At 40.1% G+C, this 19,322-nt stretch overlaps 3 protein-coding genes and 2 pseudogenes across 9 annotated transcripts; 3 read left to right on the plus strand and 2 right to left on the minus strand.

The window, feature by feature from the left end:
• Positions 1–35: 35 nt before the first annotated feature.
• Positions 36–2,952, plus strand: AT5G47800 (Phototropic-responsive NPH3 family protein). Of its 4 annotated transcripts, none has more exons than NM_001344747.1 (5): positions 36–432; positions 664–733; positions 804–873; positions 955–2,100; positions 2,226–2,804. In NM_001344747.1, exons 1-5 carry the CDS (start codon positions 105–107, stop codon positions 2,628–2,630), a joined length of 2,019 nt encoding a protein of 672 aa, NP_001330162.1. In that variant the 5' UTR covers positions 36–104; the 3' UTR covers positions 2,631–2,804. The 4 variants fall into 4 exon arrangements, with proteins under 4 accessions (NP_001330162.1, NP_199591.1, NP_001318755.1 ...); NM_124154.5 differs by having other exon boundaries at positions 146–432; positions 2,226–2,952; NM_001344746.1 differs by having other exon boundaries at positions 180–574.
• Positions 2,796–4,629, minus strand: PFK2 (phosphofructokinase 2). The gene is made up of 2 exons (NM_124155.3): positions 3,990–4,629; positions 2,796–3,903 (listed from the first exon to the last, which is right to left on the minus strand). The coding sequence occupies exons 1-2, from the start codon at positions 4,491–4,493 to the stop codon at positions 3,073–3,075; spliced, it is 1,335 nt and encodes a 444-aa protein (NP_199592.1). The 5' UTR covers positions 4,494–4,629; the 3' UTR covers positions 2,796–3,072.
• A 492-nt stretch (positions 4,630–5,121) lies between these two features.
• Positions 5,122–10,432, plus strand: AT5G47815 (annotated as a pseudogene; the record flags this gene model as incomplete). The annotated part of the gene is made up of 1 exon: positions 5,122–10,432.
• A 208-nt stretch (positions 10,433–10,640) lies between these two features.
• Positions 10,641–11,183, minus strand: AT5G47818 (annotated as a pseudogene). The gene is made up of 2 exons: positions 10,983–11,183; positions 10,641–10,803 (listed from the first exon to the last, which is right to left on the minus strand).
• Positions 11,184–12,636: 1,453 nt separating this feature from the next.
• Positions 12,637–19,319, plus strand: FRA1 (P-loop containing nucleoside triphosphate hydrolases superfamily protein). 2 transcript variants are annotated; one of them, NM_124156.5, is made up of 24 exons: positions 12,658–13,134; positions 13,651–13,947; positions 14,033–14,292; positions 14,417–14,604; positions 14,694–14,818; positions 14,902–14,938; positions 15,049–15,140; positions 15,238–15,348; positions 15,415–15,540; positions 15,623–15,716; positions 15,791–15,900; positions 16,008–16,106; positions 16,195–16,419; positions 16,545–16,625; positions 16,729–16,800; positions 16,928–17,021; positions 17,228–17,259; positions 17,353–17,450; positions 17,550–17,648; positions 17,718–17,939; positions 18,031–18,178; positions 18,269–18,421; positions 18,515–18,834; positions 18,924–19,319. In NM_124156.5, the coding sequence occupies exons 1-23, from the start codon at positions 13,009–13,011 to the stop codon at positions 18,731–18,733; spliced, it is 3,108 nt and encodes a 1,035-aa protein (NP_199593.2). In that variant the 5' UTR covers positions 12,658–13,008; the 3' UTR covers positions 18,734–18,834; positions 18,924–19,319. The 2 variants fall into 2 exon arrangements, with proteins under 2 accessions (NP_851151.1, NP_199593.2); NM_180820.2 differs by having other exon boundaries at positions 12,637–13,134; positions 18,515–19,292.
• Positions 19,320–19,322: the final 3 nt, after the last annotated feature.

The raw sequence follows: 19,322 nt of genomic DNA on the forward strand, positions 1-19,322 counted from the left end.
CCACACAATCTACCTCCATTCATCTTTTCTCTTCTCTTAATTTTCACCTTATCTCCCAACGAGACCATAGAGGAGTTACTGACTCCAACTTATAGCTACTAGCTATGCTGCGTAACTCTCTTAAACACTACCTTGGCACCTATGACAAATATGTTAGTGAGCCAACTTTTCTGGCTTTGATTTTCAAACCAAACAAGTATGAAGGAAATACATATCAGACACCATTTGGAGACTTGAGTCCATGCGGGGAGCAACAAGTGACGAGGCCGGGACCCTTGTTGCCATTCAACTCTCTCTCTCTCTTGGGATTTAATTTCACTAACACTTTATGTCAATTTGATCATTACCACTTTCACATCTCTCTCTCTTCTCCTTCTTCTTCTTCTTCTTCTTCCTCCCTCATATCAACCTTTGAGCACACCAGTTTTCATGGTAAAATCAATCATCCTTTTGCTTTATCTTTTTCGTTTTTTTTTCTCTCTCTTTTGGTTTTCAGAATTGTATCATAAACAGACTACATGTGAGTTTGTATCATTTAGGAATACATATAATAAAATTTCAGCTTCATCAATATGTAATTATCTTCCTGTGTCTTTCCCACTTTTACCTAAAGATTTGATCACTTTCTCATCATATGTATATATATATTCCTCTTGAACGCAGAGAAGTCTAGGATGAAGTTCATGAAAATCGGAACAAAGCCTGACACTTTCTACACTCAAGAGGCTTCAAGGTTGTTCCTTGATCTCTTTGCCTCTAAATTTCCCAAATTCCATTTCTCTGACAAAATTTTTACACTGCAGGATTTTGATAACAGACACACCTAACGATCTTGTTATTAGAATCAACAACACCACTTATCATCTCCACAGGGTATATATCTCGATTGACTCTCTTATCATAGCAGCACACACATATATGTATGTTAATAGTGGTTTCCATCTTTGTCTGCAGTCTTGTCTTGTTCCAAAATGTGGGCTGTTGCGAAGGCTTTGCACTGATTTAGAGGAGTCTGATACTGTTACCATAGAGCTGAATGACATACCTGGTGGAGCCGATGCTTTTGAGTTGTGTGCTAAGTTCTGCTATGATATCACAATCAACCTCAGTGCTCATAACCTTGTGAATGCTCTCTGTGCCTCCAAGTTTCTTCGGATGTCTGATTCCGTTGACAAGGGAAATCTGTTACCAAAGCTTGAAGCTTTTTTCCACTCCTGCATTCTCCAAGGCTGGAAGGACTCCATTGTCACTTTGCAGTCCACTACCAAATTGCCAGAATGGTGTGAAAATCTTGGAATCGTCAGAAAGTGTATAGATTCAATTGTGGAGAAGATCCTCACTCCAACTTCAGAGGTCTCCTGGTCTCATACATACACCAGACCAGGCTACGCGAAGAGACAGCATCACTCTGTTCCAAGAGACTGGTGGACGGAAGACATATCAGACCTCGACTTGGACTTATTCCGCTGTGTCATCACAGCAGCCAGGTCAACCTTCACGTTGCCACCTCAGCTCATTGGTGAAGCTTTGCATGTCTACACTTGCCGTTGGTTACCATACTTCAAATCAAACAGCCATTCAGGTTTCTCAGTTAAAGAAAACGAAGCAGCACTGGAAAGGCATCGGCGTCTTGTTAACACAGTTGTGAATATGATTCCTGCAGATAAAGGGTCGGTTTCTGAGGGTTTTCTGCTGAGACTTGTTAGCATAGCGAGTTATGTGAGAGCATCTCTCACAACAAAGACTGAGTTGATTAGAAAATCTAGTCTGCAACTCGAGGAGGCAACTCTTGAAGACCTCTTGTTGCCTTCACACTCATCCTCTCATCTCCATCGCTACGATACCGACTTGGTTGCTACAGTTCTTGAGAGTTTTTTAATGCTCTGGAGAAGACAGTCTTCTGCGCATCTTTCTAGTAACAACACTCAATTGCTGCATTCAATCAGGAAGGTGGCAAAGCTTATTGACTCCTATCTTCAGGCAGTCGCACAAGATGTCCATATGCCAGTTTCCAAATTTGTGTCTCTTTCTGAGGCAGTGCCCGACATTGCACGCCAGAGCCATGACAGACTTTACAAAGCGATCAACATATTTCTCAAGGTATCAGATGCTCTGGCCTGCTCAAGGGCAACTAGCTATGGTTGAGAGTCTCACCAACCTACTTTCAGAAATCATACATTTTGCATACAGTACTTGAAACTGATAAAACATTTGTAACATGGCAGGTGCATCCCGAGATAAGCAAAGAAGAGAAAAAACGACTATGCAGAAGTCTTGACTGCCAGAAATTGTCTGCACAAGTACGTGCACACGCTGTGAAAAATGAGAGGATGCCATTAAGAACGGTCGTCCAAGCACTCTTCTTCGACCAAGAGAGCGGTTCCAAGGGAGCATCAAGTCGATCAGAGAGCCAAGAACTCTTCACAAGAGGTAAAGAGACACCCACTGATGAACATAGCATGATGCACAAGCTTCACCTAGGTCCAGCTTCTACAGGGAAAGCTAAGAACGTGCTTGAAGAGGGATGCAAAAGAGGAGAAGAGAAAACCAGATCCAGTACAGATCCTAAGAAGATAGTGTGGAAAGGAACAGGGTCAGAACATAAGCATCATATAAGTAGAGACAGGTAGTGGGGACTATACGTCTTAGGCCACAGAGATTCAGTTTCTTGTTTGCACTCGCCAGATTTCTGGTTCTTTTATTTTTCTTTCTAAAAAGAATTGATGATGATTGTAGATGGTTAATGTAAACCCAGTGGCACGATCTGTATTAATACAATGCAGAGCTCAAGCTCCTGCTCAACCACTCTCTCTTATGTGCTTAAGAAAACGGTTCAGCAACAAGCATGAGCCATGGGATAATATGTAGTAATGTGCTTATTAGGATAAATAGGTTCAAGGATCACATACTTTGTTTCAACCTTTTTTTTCCTAGAAATCAAGCATTGTTCCCTTGTTGACAATTACTGTTATTTAGATAAGGACATAAGATTGCCTTGATAGTTTCATTGTATACATAATAAGATTATTACTTGCTTACAAGATTTTCGCCTCACGCTCGTTCTCAGGGTGATTAACCCTTAACGTTCGTTTCAAAATCAGGCTGGTTTGTGACTGAGCGCACCCAGGCCCACTTGTGGTCACGCGTGTTTACTTGGTTCTTAGTCTGTGCCACCTCCTCTAAGGGGATATAAGCATAGTTCCCATTGATCGGGCCAGGGACGAACCCTGTGTAACCAGCCATGACTCCATGGATAGCCGAGTGGGCCAAGAGTGTACAATACAAGTTATCCGTAGCATTTGCAGGTACAGCTCTTATCATGTAAGTCGGATCGATATACTTGACAGTGAAGAGCTCGTCTGGATGCTCTCGCTCCCACCAGGCCTTGAGCACGGACTTAAACCAGACTCCCACATCCAAGAAAACTGCGTTGCCAGATTCATCCCTCTCTTGTTTCTGTGATTCATTTCTTGGGATCATCTCTTGACCTGCCCCTTCAGCCACAACAAGAACAGCATGCCCACGTTCTTTTAGTCTCTTCTCCAAAAACTCAAAGAGCCCACCTTTGCCTTCAAGGTAGAAGTCCATCTCAGGGATCAAACAACAGTCCACATCACGGCTGCTAAGAGTGGCATGTAGAGCAATGTGACCAGTACTTCTGCCCATAAGCTTCACAAGTCCAATGCCATTGACTGCACTCTCGGCCTCCACGTGAGCAGCAGATATAGCCTCCTGAGCCATCTCTACAGCCGTTTGAAAGCCAAATGATCTATCAATGATGCCGACATCGTTGTCTACGGTTTTGGGAATAACCGTGATTCCCACCTCCAGTTTCCTGAGGCTGATTTCCTTGAAGATCTCAACAGCCCCACGCATTGTGCCGTCTCCTCCTATTATATACACCTGACGAGGGCAAAAGAGGAAACATCAACTTTGAACTTCCCTATGATAATGTTACAGAACAAGTAAAAATGAATCAGGGAAGAGACCTGGTTATAACCGTTGAGATGAATGGCATCGACGATCTTTTGGAGATGGAAGCCACCTCGAGAAGTGGCGAGGACAGTGCCACCCTTCTTGTGCCAATCATGAACCGCCTTGGGATCTAACTTGACGGCTTTCATGGAATAAAAGCCTCTGTAACCAGCTGGTATCCCATATATCTCTCTCACACCGTACAGCTCCCAAAGACCCACCACGAGTTCTCTTATGACTGTGTTCATGCCAGGGCACAGCCCACCGCACGTAACGATCGCCGCCTTGACAGCTGATGGCTCGTACATGATCTCACGGCGAGGCCCAGCCCTGTGGTAGGCCACGCGTGATTGGGAGTGGGCGGAGTGGTCGTAGGCGACCTGGGCGAGGATGACGTCAGAAGGAGTGATGTAGAAGCCATTGGAGGGGTGGAAGTAGGGATTATCTTCCAGTGGATTACGTCGGTGACGGAGGCCGGAGAGAGATGGGAGCTTCCTGATGCTAGTTTCGGCGGCCATTCTTCGGTGATGAGTGACAACATCGGCAAATTTAGTTAGGGTAAAAGAATCGGAGGAGGCGGCGGAGACGTGGCAAACGCAGTCGCGCAGGCCTCGACACGTCACCTAGTCGCTTTATTTAATACAACTAGAGTTTGTTTTATTTAATACAGCTATGAGTTTTTTACCCGCGCAAGGGAAAGATAATTTCACCAAAAGAAACATAAATTACAGAGATTAAACATACACTTTAACAAGTTTAATATATGCCGAAATTATTATAAACGATCAAACATAACGTGTTTAGTACAAACGATTTATCTCTTACTATATAACTCAAAATAATACCAAAATCATCAAACATTTTGATAGCACTATACAGAAACACTCAATCACAAAACCAACATTTTTCAAAAACAAGCAAAGTTCATCAACGATCTTTTGCTCATGAGCAGATCTGAGGGCGCTTTTTAGGCGATAATTCGTATCATTATCTCCACCTCCGGTTGGCCTCACGCCGTCGGTGAGAACTCTCACCTCCTCCGTTTCTCTCCGATTCAAAGTGCCTACTTTTTCTGTTCTGCAGCGGCAGCGTTTGCTGCGGCGTTGCTTGCCTGTCCCGGAGTCATCTTCATATCTCTCTCTCTCCATGGCGAAGAAGAAATCTGTGAAGAAGTCTCCGTCCTCAATTTCAAAAGGGAAGAAGTCGAATTCAAAGCTGGCTCTTCGTTCTGTCTCTAGATCTACTATTCCCATGGCTTCGGATCTTTCGACCAAGCTAAGTACTTCGCCAAATTTAGTTGAGAATTCAGGCATTGTCCTGCCATCTCCTTATTCGATGAACGCCATCGACAACCAATTGACTGTCCCCTCTATAGTCTTGGTTGCTGACTCAGATCTGATTGTTGATACCACTGTTGTCGACTCAGAGCTTATTATTGTTTCGCCGGAAGATGTTGACGCCACTGTGAAAGTTGTAATTCCAACTGAGCCAGTCGCGACCATTGACGAGGCAAACCAGAAAGATGATGAACCGATTAAAATCAATCATTCCATTCCTGTGAATGTTGCGTCTTTGCCGAACACAGAGACCAGAAAGACTGAAACTAAGGATGGATCTGACTTATGGGTTAATCTCGTAAAAGGATCCTCCAAACCGTTACAGAAACAAGGTACAACTTTCACGCTTGATTCTGGTGAAGCCTGCATCAATATTCCAAACTATATCATTGAGCGAAACAAAAAAGCGTGGGATTGCTTTGTTCTGGGTCAGTTCTATTCTGATCCCCCAGCTCAGGGCACAATCCACAATATTGTGAATGGTATTTGGAGCAAGAATTTTAGAGATATTGTTGTGTCAAAGATGGCAGGAAATGCGTTTCTCTTTCGCATTCCAAACTCCTCAACTCGAAGTCGAGTTTTGAATCAGCGCCTTTGGCAGATAGATGGCCAAACTATGTTCGTTGCAAAATGGGATCCAGGAGTTGTACCTGCAAAACCAGAATTGACGTCAGCTCCGATCTGGCTTGAACTAAGAAATGTTCCGCTTCAAGTTTTTCATGAAGAAGGGCTTCAGCGCATAGCGGGTCTTGTAGGGGATCCTAAATTCTTGCACCCGGCTACTGCTAATAAAACTAATCTTGAAGTGGCCAGAGTTTTCACTCTCATTGACCCTCGTAAGCCGCTTCCTGAAGCGGTGAATGTCCAATTCGATTCGGGTGCGGTGCAGAGGATCTTAGTTTCAAGTCCATGGATGCCGCCTGTTTGTGGGTTCTGCAAAGCAATTGGGCATAGCTTGAGGCACTGCAAAACAGCCCCTATTACTTGCCAAGAGTGTCTTTCCTCTTCTCACTCTTCGCTTCAATGTCCAAAGCAGAAAACTAATGGCCCGAAAAAGAAAAGAAGTTCTAGCAGAAGACGGTCTAGATCGCCGAAAAAGGCCTCTGTTCCGAAGCAAGATGCTGCTCCAGTCCTTGTTCAAGATACCTCTGCTTCCACTAAAGGTAAAGAGGTCTCTGGCAAGATTTGGGCTGTTAAGAATAATGGTTCATCTCAGCCGTCTACAAAGGACGTGAGTACTTCAGGGTCACTTTTGGCTCAGTCTTCTGGGCTGAATCTTGGTCTTGGAAAGCTTCAGGTAGGTGAACCTAGTATTATCAATCTGGATGGTAACATTTCAAATTCTGGTAATAAGGTTTCGGGTCAGCGGTCTGATTCTAATTCAGAAGTGGATGAAGATTCTTCTGATGTCGTTTCATCTGATCCGGAAGAAGAGGTTTTTATAAAGGTGTTGTCAAAGAGACAACGTAGAAGCATTCGAGGCAAGAGCCTCAAAACCCCAGCTTAAGTATGTGTACTAAGCTCTTTTGTTGGAATGTCCGCGGTTTTAATATTTTTTCTCACCGACGCGGTTTTAAAAATTGGTTCCAAGTAAATAAACCACTTTTTGGCGGTATTATAGAGACTCATGTTAAACAGCCAAAGGAGAAGAAGTTCATCAACGATCTTTTGCCGGGCTGGTCTTTTGCTGAGAATTATCAATTCTCTGTTTTGGGAAAAATTTGGGTTGTTTGGGATCCGAGTGTGCAGGTGGTTGTTATTGCGATATCACTTCAAATGATTACTTGTGAAGTCTTGCTCCCTGGCTCTACGGCCTGGATGGTTGTTTCTATTGTTTATGCATCAAATGATGAAGGTCTTAGAAAAGATCTCTGGGAAGAAATGGCACAGCTTGCTATTTCGTCTACTGTTATTGGATTGCCTTGGATTGTTCTTGGGGACTTCAACCAAATCTTAAATACTTGGGATCATTCAAATGAAGCTAGTCAGAAAGTTGATAGAAGAATCCGTGATTTCAGAAATTGTTTACTTGACTCTGAGCTGCAGGATCTACTCTACAAAGGAAGCACTTTCACTTGGTGGAACAAAAGTGATTCTAGACCTGTGGCGAAAAAGATTGACAGGATCTTAGTCAATGACAATTGGCTTTCTCTTTTTCCTTCAGCTTATGCTTTGTTTGGAGAGCCAGATTTCTCGGACCACGCTGCTTGTGGTGTTGTTATGGATGGTTTGGGCCAGAAGGATAGAAGACCTTTCAGATTCTTCAATCTTCTTTTGCAGAACCCTGGTTTAATCCCTTTAATTGCTGAGTATTGGTTTTCTCTCAGTGTTACTGGTTCTGCAATGTTCCGGGTTTCCAAGAAGTTGAAACTCCTAAAGCCGCACATTAAAACGTTCAGTAGGGATAATTACTCAGATTTAGAGAAGAGAGTTCTTGAAGCTCACGAGATTGTGCTTCTCTGCCAGAGGAATACTCTAAATTCCCCCTCAGTTCTTCACGCTTCTCTTGAGTTGGAAGCCACTAGGAAATGGCTCATTCTGGTTCGCGCTGAGGAAAGTTTCTTTTGTCAAAAATCGAGAATAACTTGGCTCTTGGAGGGTGATAGTAACTCTGCTTACTTTCATAAAATGGCTGACATGAGAAATCTCTTAACACTATTCACTTTCTGTTTGATGATAGTGGGGAAAGAATTGAGTCCCAACAAGCCATTAAAGACATTGTTGTGACTTCTTTGAGTCTTTACTTAATGATAACCAAGGTGAGCAGTCTTTGGAGCAGAGTGATATGAACTTATTACTTTCTTATCGCTGCTCTCCGGACCAGATTAGAGATTTGGATGCCTCATTCTCAGATTTGGAAATTCAAGAGGCTTTCTTCTCTTTGCCAAGGAATAAAACCTGCGGGCCTGATGGCTACTCTTCCGAATTTTTCAAAGGTGCTTGGTCTATTGTGGGTCCTGAAGTTATTGATGCTGTTCAGGAATTCTTCAGATCAGGTCAACTACTGAAACAATGGAATGCAACTTCACTGGTCCTTATTCCAAAAATCCCTAATGCTTCTCGTATGACTGACTTCGGGCCTATATCATGTCTTAATATCTTGTACAAAGTTATTGCAAGGCTATTGACATCGAGACTTAAAATCTTATTGTATCAAGTCATCTCTCCTTCTCAGTCTGCTTTTTTGCCAGGTCGTCTTCTTGCTGAAAACGTTCTGCTTGCAACTGAAATTGTGCATGGGTATAATTGGAGAAGCATAGAGCCTCGTGGTATGCTTAAGGTTGATCTTAGGAAAGCGTTTGACAGTGTAAGATGGGACTTTATCATCTCTGCCCTTCGCGCTCTTCTAGTTCCTGAAAAATTCATAAACTGGATTCACCAATGCATCTCTACTCCTACGTTCTCTATATCTGTTAATGGAGCTTCTGGGGGTTTCTTTAAAAGCAGTAAGGGTTTGAGACAAGGTGACCCTTTATCTCCTTATCTTTTTGTTCTCGCAATGGAGGTTTTCTCCTGCCTTCTGAAGTCCACATTTGATGCTGGTTTTGTTCACTATCATCCTAAAACCTCTGAGCTTCAAATATCACATTTAATGTTTGCTGACGACGTCATGGTTTTTTTTGATGGTGGAAGTTCTTCCCTTCATGGTATTTCAGAAGCTCTTGATGACTTTGCTTCTTGGTCAGGGCTTACAGTGAACAAAGATAAGACGCACCTTTATTTGGCCGCCACTGATCAATCTGAAGCTTTGGCCATCTCTCGTTACGGTTTTCCTACAAGCTCTCTTCCTATCAGGTACCTAGGGCTGCCTCTTATGTGTAGGAAACTCAAGATTTTGGAATACGAGCCGCTCATGGAGAAGTTGATTAAGAGATTCAGGTCTTGGGCAGTAAAGAGCCTTTCTTTCGCCGGTCGGGTCCAATTAATTGCTTAAGTCATCACGGGTTTGGTTAATTTCTGGATGTCTACCTTCTTGCTGCCATTGGGATGTATTAAAAGAATTGAATCGATGTGCTCGAGATTTTTGTGGTCTGGCAACATTGATGTAGGTAAAGGTGTTAAGATTGCCTGGTCGGGTGTGTGCTTATCAAAAAAAGAAGGAGGTGTTGGACTGCGCAGATTTTCTATGTGGAATAGAACTTTATGCCTCCGTTTTATGTGGCTGTTATTTGCTAATAATGGGAGTCTTTGGGCCTCTTGGCATAAGTCCCAGCACATCAAAAACAAGTCTTTTTGGGAATTAGAGGAGAATACCAGGGACTCTTGGACATGGAGGGCGCTTCTCCGTCTGCGGCCTTTGGGAGAAAAATTCTTATTGACTCACGTTCGCAACGGACATAAGGCCTCTTTCTGGTATGATAACTGGACTCCTTTCGGTCCCTTAATCAAATTTTTGGGTCTTGACGGTCCTAGATCTCTTCGCATCCCTATTTCTGCAAAGGTCAATGAAGCATGTTGCAGATCAGGTTGGCTGCTCCCTTCGCCAAGATCTGAAAATGCTTTACTGCTTCACACGCATTTAACTACTCTTACCTTGCCAAGCCTTTTGACTTGAGGATGCTGATTGTAGAGGTTTCTCTTCTTCTAAAACTTGGGAGGTCCTTCGACCTAGGGAGAGTGAAAAACGATGGGCTAGCTCTGTCTGGTTCAAAGGAGCTGTCCCAAAACACGCCTTCAATATGTGGGTAACCACGTTAAACAGACTCCCAACCCGACAAAGATTGGCTTCTTGGGGAGTCATTTCTTCTGCCGATTGTTGTCTCTGTTCCTCATTGCCTGAAACCCGTGACCACCTTCTGCTGGTGTGCGACTACTCATCTCAAATTTGGTCTCTGATATTCGCGAGGTTAACTCCCTCTCATCGCCTCATATGTACTTGGGATGAGCTTCTCTCTTGGACTAGACTTTCCACCAACCAAGCTCCGTCTTTGCTCCGTAAAGTTGCTGCTCAAGCTGTTGTGTACCACATTTGGCGTCAAAGAAACAATGTGTTACATAATGATCACAGGATCCATCCTTCTGCTCTCTTTAAGATGATTGATCGAGAAATCCGCAACACCATCACGGGAAGACGCTCTCGGAAGCGTTGGAGACCACTCATGCTTCTTTGGATCAGATAATTTCTATCATATTTTTCAAATATTGTAACCTTGTTTTTATTTCTTTTTGCCAAGGTTACTCTAGATTAGGTATTGCTTTTGTAATACTTCCACTTCATTTTTAATGATATTTACAAGTTTAGCAAAAAAAAAAACCCCAACATTTTCTTAACATTTAGATATTCTACGAAATGATTCCATATAAAATTGTATGGGTTTCTTAAATTTGTCTTTCACCTCAAGCATAGACCTTGTTTCTTCTAGCATGTTCTCCAGTTGTTCAACATTGGTTAACAGGGTTACAATCTCGTGGTGAGGTGAACTTGCGTCGCTGACTTGTTCATGATGTTGTGGCATTGGTTCATTCCCGACCTCTTGGAATTACTGAACCTCTGCAAATGGAATTTTATAAAGAGTCACATTAAACATCATAATCATTGTTCATATGATGTTATTAGTTGATTCCAACATGATAATGCAGGCTTATAACAAGAAATAAGTATGTAACATCTGAAAAAATAATGCAACTTTGGATACAATCCGCAACAAAAATAATAATCAGAATATCTACCTTTTTCAAGAGCATCTTGCAAGGCCAAGAAACCGTCGATGGCTTCTGTTAATGAATCCAGTTCCTCGGAGTAACGATTCGTCGTGTTTATCGACTCTCCTCCTTCTCCTCTGATTATCATTTCTCTAAATCCATACCAGCTGAAAAACCAATCCCTGCCACAAACCTAGAATTATAACCACTACTCCCTAGTATATCAAATCATAGAAATCAATCTCTCGTAGATCAGTGATCACATCTCCAAATTGGAACAAATTTTCACAACCAAATTCTTCGGATAATCAAAAACTTAACATGTTCACTATTCGCGAAGATTTTTTTTTTTTTTTTAATAAGATTTATCCTTTAAATCCCACTATTAACAAAAAATCTCATTTTTTCTTTATTTTTGAGATTTTCTTTAAGGACCTCATACCTTTAGAGAACCATGAGAGATATAAGATATTGTTAGAGTTGGACTTAGAATCCGTCCGTGTATATTACTGGTTTGGATTCGGATTTGGTTTTGCTTTTTTGATTAGTTTCTGTTATTTTCTTGGATCCGAACATTAGCCTAAGAGTAGGGAGTTCCTTCCCATAAAAGCCGATAAATTGGGACCCATCGCTAAAGCCACGTGACCACGATTCCTCCGCCAGCTCGCATTGTCTCTCCTTGTGGACCTTTCTCCAAAAGTCGTCCGTGTTTTTTTTCTCTTTTTTTTTTCTTTTCTAATTCTGTGCAACTGTGCATTAAGCTTTCAGAAAAAAAGAATGACACTTTTTGTCAACGATCGTAGCCACAATTTGCATTCACTGTTTGTTCACTTTCATATCTAACATTTCTTTAATTTCTCTTTTAGTTTTTCACTGCAGTAATTATTTAGTTTTTTCATCTGAATATAAATATAAATATACATATATAAAAATAAGAAAATAATATATATCATAGCCGTCTTTGCTTCATAATTACGTCAACAACCCATTTTTTTGGCGGTGTCTGTTTTCTTACCTAATCATATTTAAATACCAAACTGACACTATAAACAATTGTAGTTTAGATGTAAACCTTTAAACCAATCCGTTGGTCATAGCTTGTGAGACATAACTCCACAAAGGTATTGTTAGTTGCAAATATAAGGAAAACGAATTAAACTTAAAACTTACAGTTGTAATTTAGGTGAACACATAATTGCTAAATAAACTCTAAAAGGAATGTATTCAATCAAACATTTTAGGTGATTTGTATTTAAATAACAAATTTTATGTTATTCAATTATGGATTTTTGAAAATCTCATTAGATTAGATTCTAAAATCTATTTAAAAATCATTAAAAACATTTTAAGAATTAAATTTTTAATGACTATAAGAGACTTAAGTGAATTTTAGTGGATTTCCTTAGTTAAAAATACAGAATTTGAAATTTCATGAGTTTAGATAGAATTTTAGAAAATTTTACAATAAATCATAACAACTTCTTAAAATTTATCCAAATTCTTGAAAATTGTATAAAAATTCAAAATAACTCAAATCATTTAAAATATAAGATTGAATACGATCTCCTAAAACTCTTTTATGTAATAAATTTTACAATCATTTGGTATATGTGTACATTACAACGGCACATGCAATAAAGTAAAGAATTTGACCTAATTTTCTCTCTTTGCTTAAATATTCTCCTCCACCACTTTTTGTCAGAAGTCACACTTGAAAGATAGAAAGAGAGAGGAGAGGTTAGAACCGGGAAGAGTGAAAGGAAAGTCACGTCGGTCCGTTTTATAAGAAAAGAAAGAGATAGTAAGGACTAAAGAGTGTAGCCTAAGGGAAGTTAAAACAGAGTGTTATTGTCGTTGCGGTTAAGCTCTCTCCTCGATAAAGTTTTTTTTTTCTTTTACAAAATTCCATTTCTACCCTTTCCTTTTTTCCAAGTCTCTCTCTCTGTCCAAACACATCATCAAACCACATTTGTCTGTCTGCCTGCAACTTCACTGTCTCTCTCTCTCTCTTTCTCTCTTCTTCGATTCTAGATTACTTCTTCTTCTTCTTCCAATGGAATCTACGCCGCCACCGGATGATTGTTCCGTTAAGGTTGCTGTTCACATCAGACCACTCATCGGCGACGAAAGGATTCAAGGTTGTCAAGATTGTGTCACTGTCGTTACCGGTAAACCACAGGTACAGTTGTTTTTTCTTCTTCTTCTTCCAGTTTCGTTAAATGTTAAAGCTCTCTTCTTTTGTTCTGTCTGATTAATCTGAACTTGTAGAAGAATAATCTTTTTTAGGTGAAATATATTTCAACTGATTAGCTTTTTTTTTTTTTTAAGCGGAATTGTCTCTCCCTGAGATCTAGATCTCGCGACGTTTTTAGAATCAGTGACTTTTTATCAGTGTTTACTTTATGCATGTTTGACCAAGTACTTCTGTTTTTAGTATTATTGCATCATTAATATCTTTTCCTTTATTAATTAGCTCACTAATCAATTGTTTTTGTTGCTAATTCTGATCACTGACCTCCTTACCAAAAAAAATTCTGATCACTGACCTTTTTACTCAATATGTGAATTGGAATTGGGGTTTTGGAATATATATAAGTTTTGGCCCATGCTTGTTAAATTGTTAGTTAGAAATTTTTATTGTAATCATAATCAAATATTTCTTTGAAAATTGGATTTTTGTGAAATAATGCTGCAGGTACAAATTGGATCACATTCTTTTACATTTGATCATGTATATGGGAGCTCTGGTTCTCCATCTACTGAAATGTATGAAGAATGTGCTGCCCCTCTTGTTGATGGTTTATTTCAAGGCTACAATGCTACCGTTCTTGCTTATGGACAAACGGGTTCCGGTAAAACATATACAATGGGTACTGGCTGCGGAGACAGCAGCCAGACTGGTATCATCCCTCAAGTTATGAACGCTCTTTTCACCAAGATAGAGACTTTGAAGCAGCAGATTGAGTTTCAGATTCATGTTTCTTTTATTGAGGTTCTTTTTAAACACCTTTCTTTCTTCTGACCGCGCGTTGATTCATTCGTAACACGACTGACCATTAATGATTTTATTTGGTTAGATTCATAAAGAAGAGGTTCAAGATTTGCTGGATCCTTGTACTGTTAATAAATCAGACACTAATAACACTGGACATGTTGGTAAGGTAGCACATGTCCCTGGGAAGCCACCGATACAGATTCGAGAAACATCCAACGGTGTTATCACACTAGCTGGATCCACAGAAGTAAGTGTTAGTACGTTGAAAGAGATGGCTGCTTGCCTTGACCAAGGTTCGGTTAGCAGGGCTACTGGTAGTACTAACATGAACAATCAGTCCAGGTGACTTGTGATATTTGTGTTATTATTGTTTTTATGTAACAATCTAAAACCTCAAGTAGAACGTTGCAGTCAATAACTTTAAACACTTATAAAAGTTTTGTCTTTCTTCTTTGGGTATATGCAGTCGTTCACATGCCATTTTCACTATCACCGTGGAGCAAATGCGCAAAATTAATACGGATTCTCCTGAAAACGGTGCTTACAATGGGAGCTTGAAAGAAGAATATTTGTGTGCCAAGTTGCACTTAGTAGATCTTGCTGGTTCAGAACGAGCCAAAAGAACTGGTTCAGACGGTTTGAGATTTAAGGAAGGTTGGCGTTCTTCTGTTGAATTTGGTTTTAGACTAGTTTTAAGCGTTTTTGATCTTGGTGCTGTAATGGAAGTTGATTCTTTTCATCAGGAGTTCACATCAACAAAGGCCTCCTTGCGCTTGGTAATGTTATCAGTGCGCTCGGTGATGAGAAAAAGCGTAAAGATGGTGCCCATGTTCCCTACAGAGACAGTAAACTTACACGGCTTTTGCAGGTATATTTGTTTTCAAATCTTCTTGATATTACTCTGTTCAATGTTTGCTCCATTCTCATAAGCTTTGCATGTTAATTTCTTAGGATTCCCTTGGTGGTAACAGCAGAACTGTGATGATAGGTAACCTGCAGTTTTCTTTTTTTACTTTTTCTGAGGAAGTTCTGCTTTAATCCCTGTCCAGTTTGGTTAATGTTCGTTTAATTTCTCTATGCTTGCTATGCGGGTTCCAGCTTGCATTAGTCCTGCAGATATTAACGCGGAGGAGACACTTAACACTTTGAAATATGCAAACCGTGCTCGAAACATCCGAAATAAACCTGTTGTAAGCTATTCGGATGTGTCAATCAAAGAAACTAATTATTCACTGAAATAAAATTACTCTAATTATCTCTTTTTTTTGTTTGATTCTTCAAAAACAGGTTAATAGAGATCCTGTGTCTAGTGAGATGCTAAAAATGCGTCAACAGGTAGAATACTTGCAGGCAGAACTCTCCTTACGGACCGGAGGATCCTCATGTGCAGAAGTACAGGTATGGCCAGTCTTCCCAGCAGTTTTTTCAGGAGTATAAAGATTAAGATTTGGTGTGATTGTGCAGGCTCTTAAAGAAAGGATTGTTTGGCTTGAAACTGCTAATGAAGAACTTTGCCGCGAACTTCATGAGTACCGTAGCAGATGTCCTGGTGTAGAGCATTCTGAAAAAGACTTTAAAGACATAAGAGCTGTAAAATTCTAACTGATACCTTTTTCTCTATTTTTGCTAGATCCTTGTAACTGTTATGAAATGTCGAGTTATTTGGTTGCAGGATGATATTGTTGGTTCTGTCAGACCCGATGGGCTGAAAAGGAGCTTGCACAGTATAGAGTCCTCTAATTACCCCATGGTTGAAGCCACAACAGGTATAAGAAAGATAACTAGTTAAAGGGTAAAAGACAGTAATGTTATTAAACACAAGAGTTTTCATTATTTGTAGGTGATTCAAGGGAAATTGATGAAGAAGCAAAGGAATGGGAGCATAAGCTCTTGCAAAATAGTATGGACAAAGAGTTGTATGAACTGAACCGCCGTCTAGAGGAAAAAGAGGTGTGTTTTATTTGTTAATTATATATAGAAATGCCTCGGAGTTCCGTTATGGCTTACAGAGATTATTTATTCTTGATTATAACTGCATAATCAATGCATGAAAACAGTCTGAAATGAAGCTGTTTGACGGCTATGATCCGGCTGCGTTAAAGCAGCATTTTGGAAAGAAAATTGCAGAGGTGGAGGATGAAAAGAGATCAGTTCAGGTGGAATATCTTTTGCATTGGTGCTTAGGTTTCATTATAACAAAACATATTATGAGTTGTTGAACTGTTTTCTTTTTTTTTTCTTCAGGAAGAAAGAAACCGTTTGTTGGCTGAAATTGAGAACCTTGCTTCTGATGGTCAAGCACAGAAGTTGCAAGATGTTCATGCTCAGAACTTAAAAGCGCTTGAAGCACAGATTCTAGACCTTAAGAAAAAGCAAGAGAGCCAAGTTCAGCTACTGAAACAGAAACAAAAGAGTGATGACGCGGCTCGGAGGTTACAAGATGAAATCCAATCCATCAAGGCACAAAAGGTATAAATATGATCTTTTTGTTTTACTCTAAAAAATGCATCTAGACCATGTCATTTGCATATAAACTCATGTCATATCCTCTCTTTGAAAGTGCATTAGTTTGATTCTCTTCCTTGCCTTTCTAGGTTCAACTGCAGCACAGAATGAAACAAGAAGCAGAACAGTTTCGACAGTGGAAAGCCTCCCGAGAGAAGGAACTTTTGCAGGTACACATTACCTTTTTCTTCCTACTTAAGTCTTTCGTTGATATTTTCTTTCAAAATTCCCAAAGCCTCTTAGATTCTAACTTTACCTTTTACTACAACACAGTTACGGAAAGAAGGGAGAAAGAGCGAGTATGAAAGGCATAAGCTGCAAGCTTTAAATCAGCGCCAGAAAATGGTAAGCACAAGATTGGTAACATAGAATTTTGTTAGCTTCAACCTTGAGTATTTTCCATTGTCTCTGAAAGAAAGTTCAAAAAAATAAAAGATTCAGTTGTGAAACTAAAGAAAATTTTCACTCTCAGGTTCTTCAGAGGAAGACAGAAGAGGCTGCAATGGCTACCAAAAGGTTGAAAGAGTTGTTAGAAGCTCGAAAATCATCTCCTCGTGAACACTCAGGTATGAATAACAATACTTTAATGGAATCATGTCACTGAGTATTTAGCTGATTGTTGTGATTCATTTTCATAGTCTACTGGAAATTGCACGTAAAGTAGTTTGTAGCTGAATATCTTGTGCCCTGCAAGAGTTATCCCGTATTTCAAGGAATAGGACTTTTATTTTTTAAGCTTTTGAGATTCTAAGTTAAAACACTATTGATGCAGCTGGTACAAATGGCTTTGGAACAAATGGTCAGGTATTGATTGAACACAGTCCCATTTTTCTTTATCTTGTGTAGTTTGTATCATTGTGGTTCCTAAGAAATCTAATTCAATACCTACTCTTTTAGACAAATGAGAAGTCATTGCAGCGTTGGCTTGATCATGAGTTGGAAGTCATGGTAAATGTGCATGAAGTACGTCATGAGTATGAGAAACAAAGCCACGTGTATGTCCCGAATGCATTTAACCTCTCCGATAATTTTAACGTCACAACAACCATTAACTTCTTTGTGGTTACTGATTATGCATATAATGATAATTTCAGACGAGCTGCACTGGCGGAAGAGTTGGCTGTTTTAAGACAAGTAGATGAGTTTGCAGTGAAAGGATTAAGTCCTCCAAGAGGAAAGAATGGCTTTGCTAGGTACTTCTTCATGAATTCTCACCGCTTTCTAAGTTTTCCTTGGTCCTTATCTACAAGTTTTTGTTTCAGGGCTTCATCGTTGTCACCTAATGCAAGGATGGCCCGTATATCTTCACTTGAGAACATGCTCGTTATATCTTCTAATTCTTTAGTAGCGATGGCATCACAACTTTCTGAGGCAGAAGAACGGGAGCGTGCTTTTACAAACCGTGGTCGCTGGAACCAGCTACGATCAATGGGAGAGGCAAAGAATTTGCTTCAGTATATGTTCAACTCTCTTGCAGAAACAAGGTGCCTCCAGCATTGAAGAAAACCGTTTTCACCTTTAAAGTTAAACTTCCAATCAACATTTTCATCCTTTTCTTTTTTTATGCCAATGCAGGTGTCAATTATGGGAGAAGGATGTAGAGATAAAAGAAATGAAAGATCAGTTCAAAGAAATTGTTGGTCTTCTGAGGCAGAGTGAGTTGAGAAGGAAAGAAGCAGAAAAGGAATTAAAATTGAGGGAGCAAGCAATTGCAACTTCATTAGTAAGACTATGCCATGTTTTATCCATATTTCAGTATACTTAAGTTTTGGTTGGTGAAAGCAGCATGAAAAATAAAATGTTGGTATTATAGGGTACGCCGCCGAGTTCAGTGAAACATGTAGCTGAAGACTTGAGCACACCTTCTCCAATGACCGTGCCAGCACAGAAACAGCTCAAATTTACGCCAGGGATTGCTAACGGAAAAGTGAGAGGACCGGCTGCATTTCTTGATACAAACAAGAAGGTTAAATTCTTTTACTATACTTGCTTAGGATTATGGAAATACATGTTTCACTCTATAGGGATTTTGAGTCCTATATACTTTTGTTGTGTGCAGATGGTACCGATGGGACAAGTATCGATGAGAAAACTATCAGCCGTAGGAAAACAGGGTGGGAGACTTTGGAGGTGGAAGAGAAGTCATCACCAGTGGATTGTTCAATTCAAATGGAAATGGCAAAAGCCATGGAGACTCTCTGAGTGGATTAGGACAAGTGACGAAACACTCCTCAAGTCAAAACCCCGACTTAAGGCTCTACCTAATAAGATCATGTAATCAAGTTGCTTGCCGTTTTCTGAGAGAATCTTTTAGTTTTCAAGCTCTCTCTGCCTGTGAGTATGAGACTTTTATGGAAAGGATCATACAAGTGGGTGCAGGTAATTTATCAATCCTTCCTAGATTATTTAAGCAATTCGGAGAGGATATCATTGTGTTTCTCTAACGTAGATCAGTTCATGCACGACAGAGATTAGACTTGCTGCCGTGTTTCATTTGGGAGGAAAAGTCTTTAAGGTTTTGTGTGATATTGGAAATTTCGTTATTAGGCGTGTCTACCGCATCAAGGAGAACCACCAGGACGAGCGGCGGGTGCTGCTGATTGCTTGTTGTAGCTAACAGATAGCTGATGGCTTTTTAGGAGTCAGATTGTTCTTTTCATGTTGATAGAATTGACATCTTATACACATCACTAAATGAGCTCATGAGGAAATAAACCTCATCCTCAAGTTGCAGATATTTGTATGAACAATACAGGTTTTATTTGTTCTTTGGTTTGTTGTAAATGATAAAATATTTGTTTAGTGTCCACTTTTGTTCAAGTACCTTAAGACTGAGACAAGAAACCAGAGCAGAGGCAAAGCGCAAA

The sequence above is a fragment of the Arabidopsis thaliana genome, chromosome 5 (genome assembly GCF_000001735.4).
Source record: "Arabidopsis thaliana chromosome 5, partial sequence".
NCBI classification, from domain to species: domain Eukaryota; kingdom Viridiplantae; phylum Streptophyta; class Magnoliopsida; order Brassicales; family Brassicaceae; genus Arabidopsis; species Arabidopsis thaliana.

Coding starts and splice junctions, on each gene's coding strand:
- AT5G47800 (NM_001344747.1), top strand. CDS start 105: ATGCTGCGTAACTCTCTTAAACACTACCTTGGCACCTATGACAAATAT. Junction 734..803: donor TACACTCAAGAGGCTTCAAG/GTTGTTCCTTGA, acceptor TTTACACTGCAG/GATTTTGATAACAGACACAC. Junction 2,101..2,225: donor CGATCAACATATTTCTCAAG/GTATCAGATGCT, acceptor GTAACATGGCAG/GTGCATCCCGAGATAAGCAA.
- FRA1 (NM_180820.2), top strand. CDS start 13,009: ATGGAATCTACGCCGCCACCGGATGATTGTTCCGTTAAGGTTGCTGTT. Junction 13,948..14,032: donor TTCATGTTTCTTTTATTGAG/GTTCTTTTTAAA, acceptor TTATTTGGTTAG/ATTCATAAAGAAGAGGTTCA. Junction 17,940..18,030: donor AACTCTCTTGCAGAAACAAG/GTGCCTCCAGCA, acceptor ATGCCAATGCAG/GTGTCAATTATGGGAGAAGG.
- PFK2 (NM_124155.3), bottom strand. CDS start 4,493: ATGGCCGCCGAAACTAGCATCAGGAAGCTCCCATCTCTCTCCGGCCTC. Junction 3,904..3,989: donor ATCTCAACGGTTATAACCAG/GTCTCTTCCCTG, acceptor TGCCCTCGTCAG/GTGTATATAATAGGAGGAGA.